Below are 18,059 nucleotides of genomic sequence, written 5' to 3'. Positions count from 1 at the left end.
GAAGATCGTTGTTCCCCGCCGTTCAAAGTGTGTTGCATTATGGGGTTAAAAATTGTCCGACTTGAGCCTACAAATCGACTGCATGAACTTGACAAAAATCATGTGATCAAAGGTCATGAAGTTTCGACTGCAGTCGACTGCAAAATTCTGCAGTTGCTCTTTACCAACTTCATCGCCTGCGTTGTGGGAGACTCTATCGCAATCCAGTCGTTAGGGTGTTTTGTTTGACCCACGCAAATGTGACCAAAGACATGACTGAAACCGTGAACCAACTTTGCCACGATGTATACAGTGTATAGTTCAAATGAATGTGATATTTGATGCTCTCTCTCTCACTTATTGATTGTACAATGTACACACATACGATTTCAGTTTGTGAGTGTGTGATGTGGGGGTTGGAGCCATGTTTATTTTGACATTATAAAGAACTTTTATAAATTATGGCAACACTGCCATAGTAATCTGAGTTTTGCTGTTGGAAAATCACATTAGTGTCTGACTTTTGGCTGTCGCAGATGCACCTCCCCCGACTGCACTCTTCTTTCGTCTACATCGGTTGCTTTCGCCTTACCACTCAAATGCGCCCACTACCCTGCGCATGCAGCCAGCTATCCAGCACTGTAATTGGTCACAGGATGCGTCTCAGCTGATACAATGTTGTTGTTGCTGGGCGAGAGGCATTTGAAAGGATAAAGAGGTGACGTCTTTGCATGTCTGTGGGTGCCGGTTTGGTCAGGATTTATTGCTGAGTGGTTCTGTTACCACCACTGCTCTCTTTCAGTTTGCTGACTCAATGTTGTGTTTGTATGCAGTTCATGTTTCCTGCTTCCTCTGAACTATAAATGCGTTTCAAATGAAAGAGAATTTACAGCATACCTGCAGAAAATAGGTGTCTCATTCCAGGCCTACCAGCACTACCATGGCCTCATACACCAAAAGCAAAATCCTTCCTTTATGTTATGTTCATAGTCTTTCAGTATAAAGATATAAATAATGGTTGTAACCGTGAAGATCTATTGGGCTGAAGGCATATGTTGCTTTGCTCTGCGAATTACTTAGCCTTCATCTTTCATCGTTTTTGTGTACAAACATTCACACACACAACCACATAAAAGTTTCTAGCAGTTACAGTGCCTGAAGTGCCAAAGTGGGATTAAAATGGATTTAATTGTCATTTTTGGATGAAGGTGGAAGAAAAATTCTAACATTTGTAAAAAAAAAAGAAAATATATATATATATATAAAAAATAAAACACTAATATATCTTGATTAGATAAGTATTCAACCCTCTGGATCAATACATGTTAGAATCACCATTGGCAGAGATTACAGCTGTGAGTCTTTCTGAGTAAGTCTTTAAGTGCTTTTCACACCTGGATTGTGCAACATTTGCCCATTATTCTTTTCAAAATTCTTCAATCTAAAATTGGTTGTTGATCATCACTAGACAACCATTTTCAGGTCTTGCCATAGATTTTCAAGCAGATTTAAGTCAACTGGCTACTCAGGAACATTCACTTGGTAAGAAACTCCAGTGTAGATTTGGCTTTGTGATTTAGGTTATTGTCCTGCTGGGAGGTGAATTAATCTCCTTGTCTGGTGGAAATCAGACTGAACCAGGTTTATTGCACACAGAGTGAGTCCATGCAATGTATTATGTGACTTGTTGTATACTTATTGACTCAAGACATTTAAACTTTTCATTTCTTATTCATCTATATTTAATCCATTTTAAATTTAGGCTGTAGCACAATAAAATGTGGAAAAAGTCAAGGGGTGTGAATACTTTCTGAAGCCTATTAGTAAAACCAACCTTGTAGACCTGAGTATATTATATCTATCATGTTCTATCCAATTTAAATTACCTATGGCAAATGTAGGCTATTGCAATGTAACCCTAAAGACTATTCTATACTGGGTGACACAAACAAAACTCATATGATAGTTTTTCTATTGCTGAAATGGTTTGCTTTATTGTTACGGATTCAAGGTACTTTTTAGTTGTGTTGGGGCCTATTAAAAAGTTCCGTTTGTGGAACATTTTTGTTGTTCAGCAAACACACCCCTCTGGCGGCAATTGGCTGTTGGGCGTGCCTACCTTCGGCAGAGCAAAATTAGAAGTTCGCTCAAAAACTGCCTGGCGCTGTGTGTGGTGAGCGAGACTGGGGAGTACGGAGCCTATAATACTCTCGAGAAAGGGTTCGTAATTTAACAGCTCTTCAGTCTCCCCATCTCCAACCCACCACCGCCGCTGCCGACCCACCTACAATCGAAGGATATACCGTAATTTAACTGTACAGAAAAAGTAACGTTACAGTAAAAACCTTTCAAAATACGGTGTCTAGGACTGTTAAAGTGGAAGCCAGTATGAACGTCAGCGCGGAGTCTTTCACCTCCAACCCATTTCACATCTGTAACATCTGTCAGAAGGTGATAAGGAAAAAGGTATGATGTTTCGTGATTTCATTTCTCCAAATGTTACTTTTACTAGTCGACCAATATCATGTTTTATCAAGGTGATCAGTCAGGCCTATTTATTATTCCTTCCAATTTAGATAAAATATCGTTGCATCTTATGAAGATGTCACTGAGATCCTGCAGGAGTAGTGGCCTAGGCCCTAGTATACTTTCATTTTATCTATTGATTCAGATTGTAGAACAAACATATTGTTTTTCACTGGTCTTCTCCTTACCTTACTGATACTTGTGCATTCAACTGCATTCTGTATTTCAACATCATCTATAGAATTGCTTCAGAATCGTTTGTAATTCCAATTAGGCCTAGTTTAACCAACTCAAACTAAATGATGTACAGTTATCTGCAACAGATTGACCAATTTGGATTAATTTAATTCCCAGGATGGTCGTCAATCAGTTTGATAGCATAGAGTTGGGGGATAGATTGATGATTTGATAAGAACATGGATATTTCTCTCTAGTGCCCTGCTTTCTGAGTCTGACTGCTATTATTAGTAGCCATTAGTCTAGGTACATATGACCCAATTTTTGATAGGGAGTCATCGTAAGATGGTCTCAAGGCAGAAGACGAGGTCTGTTTCTGTCTTCTCCAGGGCATCATTGAGTTACACAATACATTTTTTGATACATTAGGATGATTTGGACATGAAGTGTGAAAATGCAAAAAAATACAAATAAATCTATAATAGCATTTTCACATATCATGTCAAAGGCATCCTAAAAAAAACATTGTTTAAAAAACATGTTGTGTAACTCAATTATGTTACAATTATGTTACTTATAGATGATTTGGATATGAAGTGTGAAAATGCTAACGCAGGTACAAATTGACTTGCATTGGATTTACGACACAAATGCTCAAATGTTTGCGTTTGAAACAGTGGCCAGGTTAACAAAACCAAAGCAATGGTTGCTGTCATACCTGGTCCATAGACTGCTTACAGGTTAAACCAATATGTAATTTTGTCATTTGGGTTAACTATCCCTTTAAGAATGGGGGAGATTAATTCCACTTAACAGCAGGATCAGAACCATCTAGTGGTCAGAACCTGGTAATATCAGGATGTAGGATGGGACATCAACCTAACAACTTCAATGACTAATTTCTCTGAACAGGGGAAAAAACGTGACCAAATTCACTGAGACTACATTAAATAGGATGAAGAGACAATCCTCTGAGCTGGAGCTCCATACTACTAGTCAAATATAGAGAACTGATTCTATATATTCATTGTTGGAGTGGGATTGGCGTGAAGTGTGGGGTGTCCTTTCTTTAGATTCCTCACGTCTTACTCATTGTTCGAAAAAAAGTTTGGGCCAAATCAGATGTTGGGTACTACATTTATTGAATTTTATATGAATTCTATATATTCAAATGGCCAACTTGGATACAATCAATTAGCTTAATTTCTCAGAGATCAAATTCTATTCCACAAAATAATGTTGCAGGAATGATAATATTATCTGTTTCCAACAACAGAAACTATTTCAGAGCAATCTGAGATGGTGAGTGTCAAAAATCTCTTTCTTGTGCTTTTTGACGTGGAGCAACCCTGTAACAACAAAACATGAGGAGTGGACATCCATAGATTACAATGCGAGACATCTTTGTCTGTCTGCACACCAGAGTCAGCTCTTTCCTGACAAACATCAGTGACAGAAAAAAGCAGTGTCTGCCGTCTACAGTTACCAATAGATACTGGTAAATACACAATGCCACGATCACATAGAAATATACTGGTAAAGGCAGAGTATAGATCTTTCATTTTGTAGGTTGAATCCAAGAGGTTTCATACAGGCTGTTCTCAACAGAAACCCTCTTGGTTGGAAATTACAGTATACTGAGAGAGTGATGACACTGTCAATTCATACTCTCATTAATTATGATGTAAGATTCTGGTTTTTGATGCTTTATTCCTTATCTATCACATACTAGTTCCACAATTACAACTTTCTTTAAAAAGCATTGTTGTTTTTATAAACTGGCTTTAGGCTATTTTCTTTTTGTGATGGAGATGATAGAGACAGACGGGTCCAGGCTCTTCTTTAAATCTGCACAGGCAGGTAGAGAGGTACTGGAGCCACCTCTCTCTACTGGAGCCACCTCTCTCTATTGGAGCCATCTCTCTCTATTGGAGCCATCTCTCTCTACTGGAGCCATCTCTCTCTACTGGAGCCATCTCTCTCTATTGGAGCCATCTCTCTCTACTGGAGCCATCTCTCTCTATTGGAGCCATCTCTCTCTACTGGAGCCATCTCTCTCTATTGGAGCCATCTCTCTCTATTGGAGCCACCTCTCTGTACTGGAGCCATCTCTCTCTACTGGAGCCATCTCTCTCTACTGGAGCCACCTCTCTGTACTGGAGCCATCTCTCTACTGGAGCCATCTCTCTCTACTGGAGCCATCTCTCTCTACTGGAGCCATCTCTCTCTACTGGAGCCATCTCTCTCTACTGGAGCCATCTCTCTCTACTGGAGCCACCTCTCTGTACTGGAGCCACCTCTCTGTACTGGAGCCACCTCTCTGTACTGGAGCCACCTCTCTGTACTGGAGCCACCTCTCTGTACTGGAGCCACCTCTCTGTACTGGAGCCACCTCTCTCTACTGGAGCCACCTCTCTCTACTGGAGCCACCTCTCTCAGTTAACTGCATCAGCCACGTTGCCCCAACAACAGACATTCATCACCCAACACACACAAAGGGCCAGACAGACAGAGGGTGGGGAGGACATATGATAGGAGAGGAGGAGAGAGGGATGGAGAGAGAGGAAAAGAGGGAGGGATTAATACCAGGGTGAAACTGTCTGCAGCCCAGGGCAGGTCTGTCTGTGTCACCGGTAGCAGTGGGAGTCACAGGGCTTAAACCCAATTAGCTAAATTCACAGGAAATGGCCTGTCTATTGACAGAGCGCACATTCAAATGTCTGTTATGTAGCAAGACATATGCCACTAGAACAGAGAAGGGGTCTCTGTCTGACTCTCTCTCATGCACACGCAAACACCACTTTCTCACACGCACACATGCACACACACACACACACTTTCTCACCCATAGAGAACTACAGTGTCTTACTGTATATTTTGGTTGTTTATGTAGCTTTGTTATCCATTCGTACTATAAACCTTCTTCCCACCTTTGAACTTGAGGCCCTTAACCATTATGTAATATTATTACCATGGAGATGTACTGTAAGACAGCTAAATACACAGACAACCCCAGTCTAGTGTTTATTATACAACAGGTGGTTTGGAATTCCCATTGGTAGAGCCTATCTTGCCCATGATATACTAGACAACATGGCCAATAGATTCATAAAAAGTTTCATTGTTTACTTCGTTACCTTGCAACTCACTACTACTACTGCTACTGCTGCTGCTGCTGCTATTCACCCTCTAGATTGTGTGTGTGTTTCCAAAAATACCGATTTCCGATTGTTATGGAAACTTGAAATCGGACCCAATTAATCGGCCATTCCGATTAATCGGTCGACCTCTAGTAGGGGGCACTATTTTCACTTCCGGATGAAAAGCGTTTCCAAAGTAAACTGCCTGCTACTCAGGCCCAGAAGCTAGGATATGCATATAATTGGTAGATTTGGATAGAAAACTCTTAAGTTTCCAAAACTGTTAAAATAATGCCTGTGAGTATAACAGAACTGATTTGGCAGGCTAAAACCTGAGAAAAATCCATCCTGGAAGTGGGATTTTTTACGTTTGTAGTTTTCTATTGAATGCCATTACAGTATCCATTGGATTAGGACTCAAATTGCACTTCCTATGGCTTCCACTAGATGTCAACAGTTTTTAGAAATTGTTTCAGGCTTGTATTCTGAAAAATGAGAGAGTTAGATGACTCTGAATGAGTGGACCCAACAGTGTCCCAGAGATTTTTCATGCGCGTGACTGAGAGTGCTCCTTTCTTGTTTACCTTTTGTATTGACGACGTTATTGTCCGGCTGAAATATTATTGATTATTTAGGCTAAAAACAACCTGAGGATTGATTATAAACATTGTTTGAAATGTTTCTACAAACTTTACGGATACTATTTGGATTTTTCGTCTGCCTGCTGTAACTGCGTTTGAGCCTGTGGATTACTGAACAAAACGTGCAAACAAAACTGAGGTTTTTGGATATTAAAAGGGGCTTTATCGAACAAAACAAGTCTTGTGAGTGCAACTATATGAAGATCATCAAAGGTAAGTGATTCATTTTATCTCAATTTCTGTCTTGTGTAACTCCTTTACTTGGCTGGTAACTGTTTGTAATGATTTGTCTGCTGGGCGCTGTTCTCAGATAATCGCATGGTATGCTTTTGCCGTAAAGCCTTTTTGAAATCTGACACTGTGGTTGGATTAACAAGAAGTTAATCTTTAAACCAATGTATAACACTTGTATGTTTTATGAATTTTTATAATGAGTATTTCTGTTTTTGAATTTGGCGCTCTGCAATTTCACTGGATGTTGGCCTTACCCTAGTGAGGTTTTAAGCCATTTTGCCACAACTTTGGAAGTATGCTTGGGGTCATTGTTCATTTGGAAGACCCATTTGTGACCAAGCTTTTAACTTCCTGACTGATGTCTTGAGATGTTGCTTCAATATATCCACATAATCTTCCTCCTCATGATGTCATCTATTTTGTGAAGTGAACCAGTCCCTCCTGCAGCAAAGCCCCCCCACAACATGATGCTGCCACCCCCGTGCTTCACAGTTGGGATGGTGTTCTTTTACTCCAAACATAACAATGGTCATTATGGCCAAAGAGTTCTATATTTGTTTCTTCAGACCAGAGGACATTTCTCCAAAAAGTACGATATTTGTCCCCATGTGCAGTTGCAAACCGTAGTCTGGCTTTTTTATGGTGGTTTTGGAGCAGTGGCTTCTTCCTTGATGAGCTGCCTTTCAGTTTATGTCGATATAGGACTCATCTTAATGTGGATATAGATACTTTGGTACCCATTTCCTCCAGCATCTTCACAAAGTCCTTTGCTGTTGTTCTGGAATTGATTTGCACTTTTCGCACCAAAGTACGTTCATCTCTAGGAGATAGAAAACGTCTCATTCCTGAGCGGTATGACAGTTGCGTGGTCCCATGGTGTTTATACTTGCATACTATTGTTTGTACAGATAAACATGGTACCTTCAGGCATTTGGGAATTGCTCCCAAGGATGAACCAGACTTGTGGAGGTCTACAATTTTCTGAGGTCTTGGCTGATTTCTTTTGATTTTCCCATGATGTCAAGCAAAGAGGTATTGAGTTTGAAGGTAGGCCTTGAAATACATCCACAGGTACACCTCCAATTGACTCAAATGATGTCAATTAGCCTATCAGAAGCTTCTAAAGCCATTACATAATTTTCTGGAATTTTCCAAGCTGTTTAAAGGACTTAGTGTATGTAAACTTCTGACCCACTGGAATTGTGATACAGTGAATTATAAGTTAAATAATCTGTCTAAACAATTGTTGGAAATATTACTTGTGTCATGCACAAAGCAGATGTCCTAACCGACTTGTCAAAACTATAGTTTGTTTACAAGAAATTTGTGGAGTGGTTGAAAAACAAGTTTTAGTGACTCCAACCTAAGTGTATGTAAACTTCCGACTTCAACTATAACTGAAGGAGGACTGGTTTACTCTCCTTAGCCCAGCATTGATCACTAAATATAATATCTGTCTATATGCCTGCCTGTCTGACTTCCTGCCTCTTATAGAGAGATTTTTACCATCCTTCTCCTACAGGCTCTCAGTATATGAACTTCAATAGATATACTGTCCTAACATAAATGTACATTTCAACACCCACTCACACACACACGCATAAAAGACGATGTGAACCATACATCTACCGTCCTTTTCTCTGCCCAGGCCATGTTCCCTGGCTAATGTGTGTGCACAGGCTGTTTGCTCATCTCAACAGATAACAGGAGGAGGGGGTTACTTTACCTCTGAGCAAACGGACTGACACACAAAGGCCTGGCTGTTACATATCAAACCTCACTTCTATACATGCCCTCTTTTTATCTTTTCATTTGATGTTTTTTTCTTGTGTTTACCAACATAGCTGAGAGTTCATTTAGGTTGTGCCAAAAGTGGTGTTGTACATCTAAGCTCCTTGTGTTGTATAGTTCCTTAGCTAACCCAGTTTCCCTCTCTGCCGCTCTTGTCTTGTCTCAGGAGAAAGGAGTCAGGGTGCCGCGACCCTTCTCCAGTGGACCCAGTGCCTTCATTCCAAAAGAGGAGGTAAGAAAATACTTTCTGTGCCTTGAGGCTATATTTCCCTTGTCCTGCCGACTCTCTCTCGTTCTTTCTCACTGTCACTTCTGTTTAATCTCTCTCGCTTTTCCCCCCTTGTCTTTATCTTCCCACCTTTATCTTCACCTTGCCTTGAACTCAGAAGTATAAACCAGATTTCAGATTACAGCAGCAGCAGCTTTACTTTAAAATGGTTCAATACACAATGCGTGACTGAAACCCCTCTCTTCCCTGTCCTGCCTGACCCTCCCCCCAACCCTCCTCCCTGGGTCCAGATTGTGGAGGCGTCCCAGGTGGACCCCCAAACAGAGCAGATCCTGGCCGAAGCCTACTCTCTGTCAGGCCACGTGGACCATCTGACCCAGGTGATGGGACTGCACCCCCACTACCTGGAGTCCTTCCTGCGTAGCCAGTTCTACCTGCTGAGGATGGACGGCCCCCTGCCTCTCCACTGCCGACACTACATTGCCATCATGGTAAACAACTGGTATAGGATGAACCTAGAGATTGTCATCGGGTGTGTTTGAAATGACATCCTATTTCCCTATTCTCCTGAGACCCGACAATTCATATTTCTTTATATGTTTTTTTAAAATCACATTTTACAAAAAAATAATTTTTTTAAGGAAAATGTTATTTATTTTATGTGCACTGTAGTGGAAATACAGAATCGGTTGATAGTTAATATGAAAAATGTAACATTACAGTAAATGGGTACAGTAGGTGAAAAACCTAAACTCAGCAAAAAAAGAAACGTCCCTATTTCAGGACCCTGTCTTTCAAAGATAATTCGTAAAAATCCAAATAACTTCACAGATCTTCATTGTAAAGGGTTTCCAATGCTTGTTCAATGAACCATAAACAATGAACATGCACCTGGGAACTGTTGTTAAGACACTAACAGCTTACAGACGGTAGGCAAATAACGTCACAGTTATGAAAACTTAGGACACTAAAGAGGCCTTTCTACTGACTCTGAAAAACAAACAAAAATTGAACGTGCCTGAAGCATGCTGCAAGGAGGCATGAGGACTGCAGATGTGGCCAGGGCAGTAAATTTCAATGTCCATACTGTGAGACGCCTAAGACAGCGCTACAGGGAGACAGGACGGACAGCTGATCATCCTCGCAGTGGCAGACCACCTGTAACAACAACTGCACAGGATCAGTACATCCAAACATCACACCTGTGGGGCAGGTACAGGATAGCAACAACAACTGCCCGATTTACACCAGGAACGCACAATCCCTCCATCAGTGCTCAGACTGTCCGCAATAGGCGGAGAGAGGCTGGATTGAGGGCTTGTAGGCCTGTTGTAAGGCAGGTCCTTACCAGACATCACCGGCAACAACGTTGCCTATGGGCACAAACCCACCATCGCTGGACCAGACAGGACTGGCAAAAAGTGCTCTTCACTAACGAGTCGCGGTTTTGTCTCACCAGGGGTGATGGTCGGATTCACGTTTATCTTTGAAGGAATGAGCATTACACCGAGGCCTGTAGTCTGGAGCAGGATCATTTTGGAGATGGAGGGTCCGTCATGGTCTGGGCCAGTGTTTCATAGCATCATCGGACTGAGCTTGTTGTCATTGCAGGCAATCTCAATGCTGTGTGTTACAGGGAGGACATCTTCCTCCCTCATGTGGTACCCTTCCTGCAGGCTCATCCTGACATGTCTCTCCAACATGACAATGCCACCAGTCATACTGCTCGTTCTGTACGTGATTTCCTGTAAGACAGGAATGTCAGTGTTCTGCCATGGCCAGCGAAGAGCCTGGATCTCAATCCCATTGAGCACGTCTGGGACCTGTTGGAACGGAGGGTGAGGGCTAGGTCCATTCAACCCCAGAAATGTCTGAGAACTTGCAGGTTCCTTGGTGGAAGAGTGGGGTAACATCTCACAGCAATAACTGGCAAATCTGGTGCAGTCCATGAGGAGGAGATGCACTGCAGTACTTAATGCAGCTGGTGGCCACACCAGATACTGACTGTTAGTTTTAATTTTGATTCCCCCCCCCCCCTTCATTCAGGGACACATTCAATTTCTGTTAGTCACATGTCTGTGGATCCTGTTCAGTTTATGTCTTAGTTGTTGAATCTTGTTATGTTCATACAAGTATTTACACCAGAGCTCTAAAGGAGTGTACTATATATAGAGTGCCATTTCCAACGCAGCAGTTGTTCCCTGTAAGGGTTGAGGTTTGGAATGGTGGTAAGGTAAGCTGATCCTACGGGCAGCTTCTACCTGCAGTTGCATGGTACGGGACAGGTCAAAGGTCAAGCTCAGCTGGGAGAAAATGTCTCCTGCATATACACATCCTCCCTTAGAGCCTCCCTCTCCCTGCTCAGGAGACCTACCTAACACAAATCTCCTGCTGACCCATATTCATATTTCTCTAATGATCCATTTCCATAACAACCAATGGCTCTTTCCCGGAGTGACGGATGATGTTTTCCGTATGATGTTAAAAGTTTTGCCTCAGCACTGAGATGACCCTGGGGTGTGCTGGACTGAGAACGCTTCTATAGCTAGTAGAGAGAAGAGGTAGTGGAGACATTAAGCAGGGCAGTGTTTGCCCTGTGCTCAGACACACTGGCCTCCACACCTGTGTATCTTTGGTATGCAGCAAACTCGGATGGTCCTACCAACCCCCCGACCCTTTTGCCCCAGCCCACTTCCAACTCACTCTCTTCCTGATGTGGCCCCTCCACAACTAGGTCAAAGTCAGCCCCCTCACTCTTAAAGACACCGTATATTATGTCATAAGGAACAGCTGAATGCAATGCAGTGTTAAATTAACCATGTGGAAACATTTAATGTACAGAGTAAAATAGTTCATGTTTAGAATTTAGACAAATACAATATGCATATACTGTAAAATGTTCATTTAAATGTCATGCATTTTACTGAAAATATGAATGCTTTATATTACAGTCTGCTTATTTACTTAGACATTACATAGTAAAATAATAATTGCATACTGATGACATTTTTGTTTTATGAGAAATTCTTTGAAACAAGCAACACTTTGTACAATTTAGTACTTGCTGAATGCCAGCTAAAACTGGACTGTGAAATACAGTGCCTCCCAGAAGACAGGCATATAGAACATTCATATAAAGACAGTTTAGACAGTAATAAACATATACAGTGAAGGAAGAGTTTTCACAGTGAGCTAGAATTCATGTAAATAAAAAACCTCTCTGTGTCTCCAGGCTGCAGCGCGTCACCAGTGTTCCTTCCTGGTGTCTCTGCATGTGCGTGAGTTCTACAGGATGGGGATGTGTCAAGACTGGCTGAAGGGTCTACAGTACGCCCCTCAGAGACTGAGGAACCTCAACGAGATCAACAAGATCCTAGCACACAGGCCCTGGCTCATCACCAAAGAGCACATTCAGGTTAGAACACAGACGTGCATAAAACATGCTCATATTCAAGTGCATAAAACATGCTCATATTCAAGTACATTATCTACATATGCACGTACAATGTATATATATCTATATCTATTCACTAACACACACATGTATGCATGACTTTGATCCACATACTCACACATTAAGTAACTCCCACTAAACGTTTTTCTCTCCTTCCTCTACCTCAGAACTTGGTGAAAACAGGGGAGCACAGTTGGTCTTTGGCAGAGCTGGTCCATGCTGTGGTCATATTGGCCCATTTCCATTCCCTGGCCAGCTTTGTGTTTGGCAGTGGTATCAACCCCCAGGTGGATCCACCGAATGCCAATGGCTTCCAGTCCGTTTACATCAGTGACTACTGTACATGTGACTTGGCCAGCGACCATCACCTGGACCGAGACCTCAGCAACGCCAGCCCCGTGGTGAAATGACATACATGACTTACTGTTGATCTATGCTTTACTGAGTTGATTTAGCTATATGTGTTTGGAGGGATTGTGTTGGAAATGTATCTAAGTATGTGTGACTCTATTGTCACATTAATAGAGTTCTGGTTTGTTGTGTGTTTTTCAGGCCGAGTTAGAGGCACTGATGGACAGAATGAAGAGGCTACAGGAGGAGAGAGAGGAGGACGAGGCCTCGCAGGAGGAGATGGCCACACGCTTCGAGAAAGAGAAGAAAGAGAGCCTCCTGGTGGGCTCTGGGGGTACTGCAACCACACCTTTTCCTGTTGTCTGTTTCTCACTGAGTACTAATGTAAACCTGTCAGTGAAGTCATGACTGATTATAATACATCTCCAATGTGACTGCAGATATGAAGGATGAGGTGATGCCCACATCCAAAGTGTCTCGGTTTGTAGAGGATGCCACCTTTGGGTACCAGCACTTTGCTCGACACGGAGAGGACAACCCACCAACATTTAGAGCACAGGTGGGGGATAATTATAGATCAAATTAATGTAAATTCCACTATCATACCATAAGTGCAAGATCTATAGATTTAACAGTCACTTCTTAACACCTAAATGTCCCTGCCTGCCTGCCTGCCTGCCCTGCCCTGCCCTGCCCTGCCTTGCCCTGCCTTGCCTTGCCTTGCCTTGCCTTGCCTTGCCTTGCCTTGCCTTGCCTTGCCTTGCCTTGCCTTGCCTTGCCTTGCCTGTTGTCTGTCTTGCCTGTCTGTCTGTCTGTCTGTCTGCCTGCCTGCCTGCCTGCCTGCCTGCCTGCCTGCCTGTCTGTCTGCCTGTCCGTGTGTCTGCCTGTAGGACTACTCGTGGGAGGACCATGGTTTCTCTCTGGTCAACAGGCTGTACTCAGACATTGGTCTGCTGCTGGATGACAAGTTCCGAACAGCATGTGACCTAACCTACTACAACATGGCCAGTCACGAGGACGTGGACACCACCATGCTCCGACGTGCACTCTTCAACTACGTGCACTGCATGTATGGCATCAGGTAAGACAGCGCCTTCTATCCTCTGTCACATACACTTCTCATGCACTATCAAGTGTGGACACTTAGTGTCAAGTTAGTGGGATAATTATTATATTTAAATTAGTGTGATTGTTGAAGCCCTAGAATAGTCCCTGAAGTACAGTATAAATGGCCTAGTAGACAGTAAAGTGATGCTCCAGTCTGATAGTGTGATTTATTTGATGTCCTGTCTGCAGGTATGATGACTATGACTATGGGGAGGTGAATCAGCTATTGGAACGCAGTCTGAAGGTCTATATAAAGACGGTAACATGTTATCCAGAGAGGACCACTCGCCGCATGTACGACAGCTACTGGTGCCAGTTCCGCCACTCCGAGAAGGTTAGAAAACTGTCAATGCTCGTGCTTGTGTTCATGAGAGGGCATAGTCTTATGTTGTTTGTATTATTTGCAATCAAGCATTCACTGTCCACAGCCACAAAAAATGAGATTGTGAATCCTGATATGTTTTTGTAAATAGGCCAGAGTTCAGGGGCAGGACTGGTCATGCTGTTTGATTGTGTTTGTGCAGGAGGCTTTGGCTCATGAGTACACTAGGACTATTGAGCAGAGCTGAAGAAAATGAAGCTCTTGGCCGCAGGAACATGCTGTTATTGTGTTTGGGTTGTTCTGCAGAGAGGCCCCCTTTTGGAATCTGACTGGGCTGAAAGAGATGAAAGACGAGCAAGTTACACCGTGTATCATTAGGACCAGCAGGGTAGAAGGGTCATTGTCTTGTTCTTAAAGCTCATGTCAAGACAACCTGGAACAAACATCTCATCTCTGACGTAATGAGGACAGCAGCGTTCACTTTAGTTAGTAATTATCATGTCTGTACAAACAGCTTTTTCTTTGGCCCCCATTAAAAAGTATTGCCTGAACCAAATCTCTCACTACGTTTACATATGAGACTCAGTGAGATGTCTTTTGTAGCCTATTTTCTGCAAACGCATATCCATTTTACAGATCAGTGGCTGTCCATAATGCAGACCATGCCATGCCAGTTATATAAAGTAACTGTACTGTGTTATAGTATGTATGGTATGTTAATCCTCAGCCTCCCTGTCCCGCTCCAGGTCCATGTGAACCTACTCCTAATGGAGGCCAGGATGCAGGCAGAACTGCTATACACCCTGCGCGCCATCACACGCTACATGACCTGACCCTGACCGACCACAGCGGGTTGTCTTTCTCCAACTGACCAATAGAAAACCCCAGCCCTCTACAGTCCTCATCACCCCACCTCCCCCAACACCACCACCGGCCTTCCCCTTTCCACAGCCCCAGGAACGAGGCCTCTTGAAACCAGAAGACTGTCTCTCTACCAGGCACATGACTCTAAAACTGGCCTCCTACTGTGTGGTTGGGTGGGGACTTTAAGGTCTTTTTAGCGTAATGCCCTTGTAAAGAGGAAGTTTGTGAAGATGAAGGAAATCCTATTGTGAGTGTATGCAAGTGAAAACGGGTGCACATGACTGACTATTATTATCCTCCTTTGCCAAAATCATAATGGCAGTTTGGCTTCAGTGACATGCAGTGGAGTGGTTGGAGTTCATGACTCACTTTTGGAAATTGTTTATCCAAGCAACCTCACAAAGTACTAAACTCCAGCTCTAAGGAGGATACTGTATAGCCAGAAACAGTGTTACACAAGAATATACCTCTGATTGTAATGCCTTGATTTGAGACAGACCCACCAATATCAGAAACAAGATTAGAAGGTTATCTGATTGACAGAACAAGCCCTTTTGTGGCACTCAGATATTTTAAAAAGTGCAATATGGTCTTCATTCTTCTTACCTTTTTTTATTATATATTTCTTGCAACTTAAAAGGCTGTGACAGAATACTTATGCTTTTCAGTCTATTTAGACCTTTGTCGATAAATTAGGCTAATTCAAATATTTATTGAGAATTATTTCTCTGCAATATATGTCCTAATAGAGACTGTATCACAGCAGGGAGTGCACAAGCAACATTATCAGCAATTGTATGATTTTTTTTATTGCTTTCCCTCTCTCATCCTGTTTGTGACATATTTCTGTGCCAAATGTTTCTAACAGGGTCTGTAAGACATTCATATTGCCTACTACCAAAGATGCAGTGTACAGTACAGATATTAGATCCATGAGACATTTAAAATAAAACATGTATAGTCCATTAGGAAGTACAGTACATTTCAGAACTGAGATAAGCTACAGTAGTGCTGGGAATGTGCTCTTTGTTTTGGTTTTGAAGTATCACCACGTGCAAATGCCTAACCCTAAAATATGCACTGTTAACTTTGAGTCTCACCAGCATTTATTTGATTCTTATTTCTTCATCAGTGTAGGGTTGAAAAAGTCATGGTGCTTTTGTGAATGATTGTTGCTCTTTGCACATTTGTGTCTGCACGTTGGAACGTTGGTAATTCCCAGTTGGAAATATGCAAGAAATGTTTATTTCCTTAAATCCTCTCTCTCTTCTCTCTAATCTTTCTCAAATATTAAGACATTGCATTGTATGTCTCGGATGCGAAATGTGTTCAATATTAGCACCCCTCCCCCCATTTGTGTGAAGGTTTAGATAGTTTAGATGTATTGATCAAATTCTTTAAACATATCTCTGTGAACTCAGATGCCATTCACCAAAGTACTATTTACTGTTTGCCAACCTACTTTATATTTTTAAGGTGTTTTAATTGGTGGGATAAACAGCTTGTATTAACAAGAACAATTAGGTAATGTATCATAATGTATCATTCGAATTATAACCGATGAAGATGGAAGCTGAGTTGTCTAAACTTTACAAAATGATCATCTACTGGTCTGAGAGTTAAAGCTGCACTTTTGTTTCTCTTACCCGAGATTGTGCTTCAAGATTGTTGGGAGGTCGTTTCTTCTTTATCAAAGCCACATTGTCATTTTTCAATTAAAACAACTGTAAAATGAAAACTGTACAACTGAAATGATATTTCACACAGTGCCTGTAAGGAAATTTAAAAAAAACAATAAAGAAGTTAAGAAATACATCTACATATGTAGATGTGTTCATACATGTGTTCTGTTTATTTGATTCATCAACATGCATCCTGGTAACTTGATGTATGATACCGGTATGTGTGCTACATATCAAATCTGTTTCATCAGTCAACATTTTAATGTCATAAAAATGTTTTTTATTTATTTTTTATTTCACCTTTATTTAACCAGGTAGGCCAGTTGAGAACAAGTTCTCATTTACAACTGCAACCTGGCCAAGATAAAGCAATGCAGTGCGACAAAAACAACAACACAGAGTTACACATAAACAAACGAATAGTCAATAACACAATAGAAAAATCTATGTACAGTGTGTGCAAATGTAGAAGAGTAGGGAGTTAAGGTAATAAATAGGCCATAGAGGGGAAATAATTACAATTTAGCATTAACACTGGAGTGATAGATGATGATGTGCAAGTAGAGATACTGGGGTGCAAAAGAGCAAGAGGGTAAGTAATAATATGGGGATGAGGTAGTTGGGTGTGTTATTTACAGATTGGCTGTGTACAGGTACAGTGATCGGTAAGCTGCTCTGACAACTGATGCTTAAAGTTAGAGAAGGAGATATGACTCCAGCTTCAGAGATTTTTGCAGTTTGTTCCAGTCATTAGCAGCAGAGAACTGGAAGGAAAGGCAGCCAAAGGAAGTGTTGGCTTTGGGGATGACCAGTGAAATATACCTGCTGGAGTGCATGCTACGTGTGAGTGTTGCTATGGTGACCAGTGAGCTGAGATAAGGCAGGGATTTGCAGAGGAAAGACTTATACCTGGAGCCAGTGGGTTTGGCGACAAATATGTAGTGAGGGCCAGCCAACAAGAGCATACAGGTTGCAGTGGTAGGTAGTATATGGGGCTTTGGTGACAAAACGGATGGCACTGTGATAGACTACATCCAGTTTGCTGAGTAGAGTGTTGGAGGCTATTTTGTAAATGACATCGCCGAAGTCAAGGATCAGTAGGATAGTCAGTTTTACGAGGGTATGTTTGGCAGCATGAGTGAAGGAGGCTTTTTTGTGAAATTGGAAGCAGATTTTAAATTTGATTTTGGATTGGAGATGCTTAATGTGAGTCTGGAAGGAGAGTTTACAGTCTATCCAGACACACCTAGGTATTTGTAGTTGTCCACATATTCTAAGTCAGAACCGTCCAGAGTAGTGATGCTAGTCGGCCGGGAGGGTTCGGGCAGCAATCGGTTGAAGAGCATGCACTTAGTTTTACTAGCATTTAAAAGCAATTGGAGGCCACGGAAGGAGTGTTGTATGGCGTTGAAGCTCGATTGGAGGTTTGTTAGCAAAGTGTCCAAAGAAGGGCCAGATGTATACAGAATGGTGTCGTCTGCGTAGAGGTGGATCAGAGAATCACCAGCAGCAAGAGCGAAATCATTGATATATTACAGAGAAAATTGAACCCTGTTGCACCC

The 18,059-nt window shown here is 42.0% G+C and overlaps 1 protein-coding gene across 1 annotated transcript; it reads left to right on the top strand.

Annotated features, from left to right (window-relative positions):
• Positions 1-2,133: 2,133 nt before the first annotated feature.
• Positions 2,134-16,646, top strand: LOC112228672 (sestrin-3). The gene is made up of 10 exons (XM_024394207.2): positions 2,134-2,445; positions 8,655-8,720; positions 9,008-9,208; positions 11,950-12,132; positions 12,339-12,572; positions 12,724-12,856; positions 12,963-13,081; positions 13,413-13,603; positions 13,819-13,963; positions 14,698-16,646. The coding sequence occupies exons 1-10, from the start codon at positions 2,368-2,370 to the stop codon at positions 14,782-14,784; spliced, it is 1,437 nt and encodes a 478-aa protein (XP_024249975.1). The 5' UTR covers positions 2,134-2,367; the 3' UTR covers positions 14,785-16,646.
• The last annotated feature ends 1,413 nt before the right edge of the window (positions 16,647-18,059 follow it).

Source organism: Oncorhynchus tshawytscha, linkage group LG30 (genome assembly GCF_018296145.1).
Source record: "Oncorhynchus tshawytscha isolate Ot180627B linkage group LG30, Otsh_v2.0, whole genome shotgun sequence".
Taxonomy (NCBI): domain Eukaryota; kingdom Metazoa; phylum Chordata; class Actinopteri; order Salmoniformes; family Salmonidae; genus Oncorhynchus; species Oncorhynchus tshawytscha.
This window is presented reverse-complemented; position numbering and strand designations above follow the sequence as displayed.